Raw genomic sequence first — 2,879 nt, 5'->3', positions numbered from 1 at the left:
TACTAAACAGATTTAACTATAAATGTTAATTTTAAAAATATTAAATCATCAAATTTTAATATAATAACGAATAATAAAACATAAATTTAAATTTTTTTTGCTTAGTTTAACTACTTAATAAAAAAAATATGAAAAAATATTTTTTTTATATTATATTAAAAATATATATATAAAAATATTTAAGTAAAACTCAACTTTTACTTATTTATTTATTTTTTTTGCTAAAACATTTTTTTTTAATCAATGGAACAATCTCAGTTTATCTTAGTTTATATAATGTAAAAGTGAGATATTTTTCTAATTAGGTAAAAAAAATTAAACATAAAAACTTATTTTTTTCTAATTTTATCCGGGTATTCATGGGTAAACTAAATGTTTACATACCTTAGTTTTGTAAACATTTGACTATTTGAGATAATAGGCATGCCTACTGTATATTGAGAAGCAAGAGAGTGTTTCCCTCTCTATCATAATCAATCACGCGTAAGTAGAATTATAATGGCACTTGGATGAATACTATCAAACTAACATTAACAAATATATATATATATATATATATATATATATATATATATAAAGACCATATCCAGGAATTAAAAGTAATTAATTAACATTATTAGAGTCCATATGCAAAATCAACAATTGGTTTTCATTCTAGCTAGTACTCTTCTCTTTCAATTATATCCAAAAGATAATGATATAATGTAGGCCAAAATTTAGGGGAGACGGTAGAAGAATGAATATCTCGGAATCATCAAGTTTCAATCTACCCCAAGTGTATGCTTATCCATAACTTGTGATGTGTAACCAATAGTGTGCCATAAAAACACAAATTACAATATTACCTAGCAATAACTCATCTTTTTAGACCACCCTTCTTCCAATATTTTTAAACACATGGTAATTTTTTAATTTTTTTTGATAAAACATGACAACATTAAGTAGAAAGAAAATGAAATTGAACCAGGCAAAATTTAAACTCAATTATGCAACATAAAACCATAATTGAACATTTTATATTCACTTAATTAATAACTCTTAAACAAACATTAAAAATAAAAACCAAATCTAGTTAGCTAGATAAGTTAAGCAAAAACATAATGTAAGAAGAACAAGATAGTAATCATGATGAGATTATAAGTGGATTTTCCAATAGCTACGGGCGCCGAAGATAAGTCACCGTCCGGTGACTGGTGAAGAGGTTGCTTGTAGTAGAAAGGGAAGTAAGGAAGTATAGGATCCGGCGGTGGCTGAGCACCGAAAGAACCGCCGTCACTACCACCATAATTAGGCGGAGGGTTGTACGGGTAGGGTGTAGGGAAGACCCCACTGCCTATTACCGGAGGTGGGTATGAGCCGGTTTGGGCAGACGGAGGCGGTAGCTGCGTGGAGGGTGTGGCTGGCGTGACGGTGCCGATTGGCGGCGGATAGCATGGGTACTGGCATGGTTCGTCGGAGAAAGTTGCAATTGGGAGGTTCACGACTATTGTGGCTAAGAAAAGAGTGGAGACAACCTGATTCAAGGTAGCCATGGCGATGGCGATGAGGAATGACTTGGGAGCGCAGCGCTTATATTTAGAAGACTAGGGAGAGAGCCTTTGAGGGTTTTTGTCTTAACACTGAGAAGTAATGAGAGACAAATATTAATTCAGGAAAGAGCCAAGAAAAAAAAGGAAATAATAGTAATTCAATAAAAAATTTTGCTCTCCAAGTCTTTTATTTATTACTAATCAACATTCTTTTTTTTTTTCCTGTTAGTTTCCTTTTTTTTTTTCTGAGAAATTTTTATTCATTTTCTCTTTCTTTCTTCTACTTTTCTTCATACATATTTTATATTATTTTATAACACTTTCTCAGCACGAGTTTCTGTTCAAATCTTAATGTAAGTATTTTGTTAAGTTCTTAAATTGTTTTAAGATCACGATACATTAAATATGTATTTATACATATACTTATCTGACTGAAACAATTTCAAGAATCTTTTTTTCTTTTTCTTTTTATCTATATATCTATATATTATCTATGTATATATATATTTTTGTATATTTATTATTGATTTCATATATATATATATTATGTTCTTATCATTTATAATATTTACAATATAGTTGTCTATGATATAGTAGAGAAAATCTATATAAATTATACATACATTTTGAAGATTATGTATCATCGATAAAATATTGTATATATCTTGAAAATTATACGTCCTCAATAAAATCTTCCATATATCCTGAAGATTATGCAAACGTAATATTCATTATATAGTTTACTTATATATAATGAAAGAGATGAATACATATTTATATATATGTTCTTGTATTCTTTGAGGACAATGAGAAGTAATCTAATATCGATATAGATTTTGACAAATATTTCCTGACGTAAATGTTTTATATTTGTAAAAAAAAATATGTTGTATTTATGTGAATACAACTAAAGAATCATTAAAAATAATTATTATTGATGCAATTTTATAGAGGGTTTTAAATACCAAAAAAAAAAAAGAGAATATTAAGAAAATTGCATTGAAACATCAAAGTATAAGAATAACAATGAACATGACTAATGTTATTTATATACAGGAGACATGTATTTATTATTCATTATTCCCTGCAGAAAATGATACGAATTGAATTCAACTACTTTTAAAGATTGTTCTTATTAGTCATGTTATTATACATTGTTATTACTTGCAATATTGGAAATTATTGCATGTGACATATATTAAAGATCAAATTTTCCATACATCTTGAAAATTATGCAAAAATTGTATTTATATATTCTTTGAAATATCGTGAAAGAAATTGCTGAATAATTTCTTATATTGTTATGAATGAACAAGTAATAAATTTTTAAGAAATTTATAATAATGTTCT

General features: G+C 27.2%; 1 protein-coding gene across 1 annotated transcript; it reads right to left on the bottom strand.

The window, feature by feature from the left end:
• Nucleotides 1–958: 958 nt before the first annotated feature.
• Nucleotides 959–1,797, bottom strand: LOC115712038 (leucine-rich repeat extensin-like protein 1). The gene has a single exon (XM_030640246.2). The coding sequence runs from the start codon at nucleotides 1,530–1,532 to the stop codon at nucleotides 1,086–1,088; it is 447 nt and encodes a 148-aa protein (XP_030496106.2). The 5' UTR covers nucleotides 1,533–1,797; the 3' UTR covers nucleotides 959–1,085.
• Between the last annotated feature and the right edge of the window lie 1,082 nt (nucleotides 1,798–2,879).

The sequence above is a fragment of the Cannabis sativa genome, chromosome 4, assembly GCF_029168945.1.
Source record: "Cannabis sativa cultivar Pink pepper isolate KNU-18-1 chromosome 4, ASM2916894v1, whole genome shotgun sequence".
NCBI lineage: Eukaryota > Viridiplantae > Streptophyta > Magnoliopsida > Rosales > Cannabaceae > Cannabis > Cannabis sativa.
The sequence above is the reverse complement of the archived record's forward strand: the minus strand, read 5'-3'. Positions and strand labels throughout refer to the sequence as shown.

What these genes read in the sequence shown, in the direction of transcription:
- LOC115712038 (XM_030640246.2), bottom strand. Translation starts at nt 1,532, where the DNA reads ATGGCTACCTTGAATCAGGTTGTCTCCACTCTTTTCTTAGCCACAATA.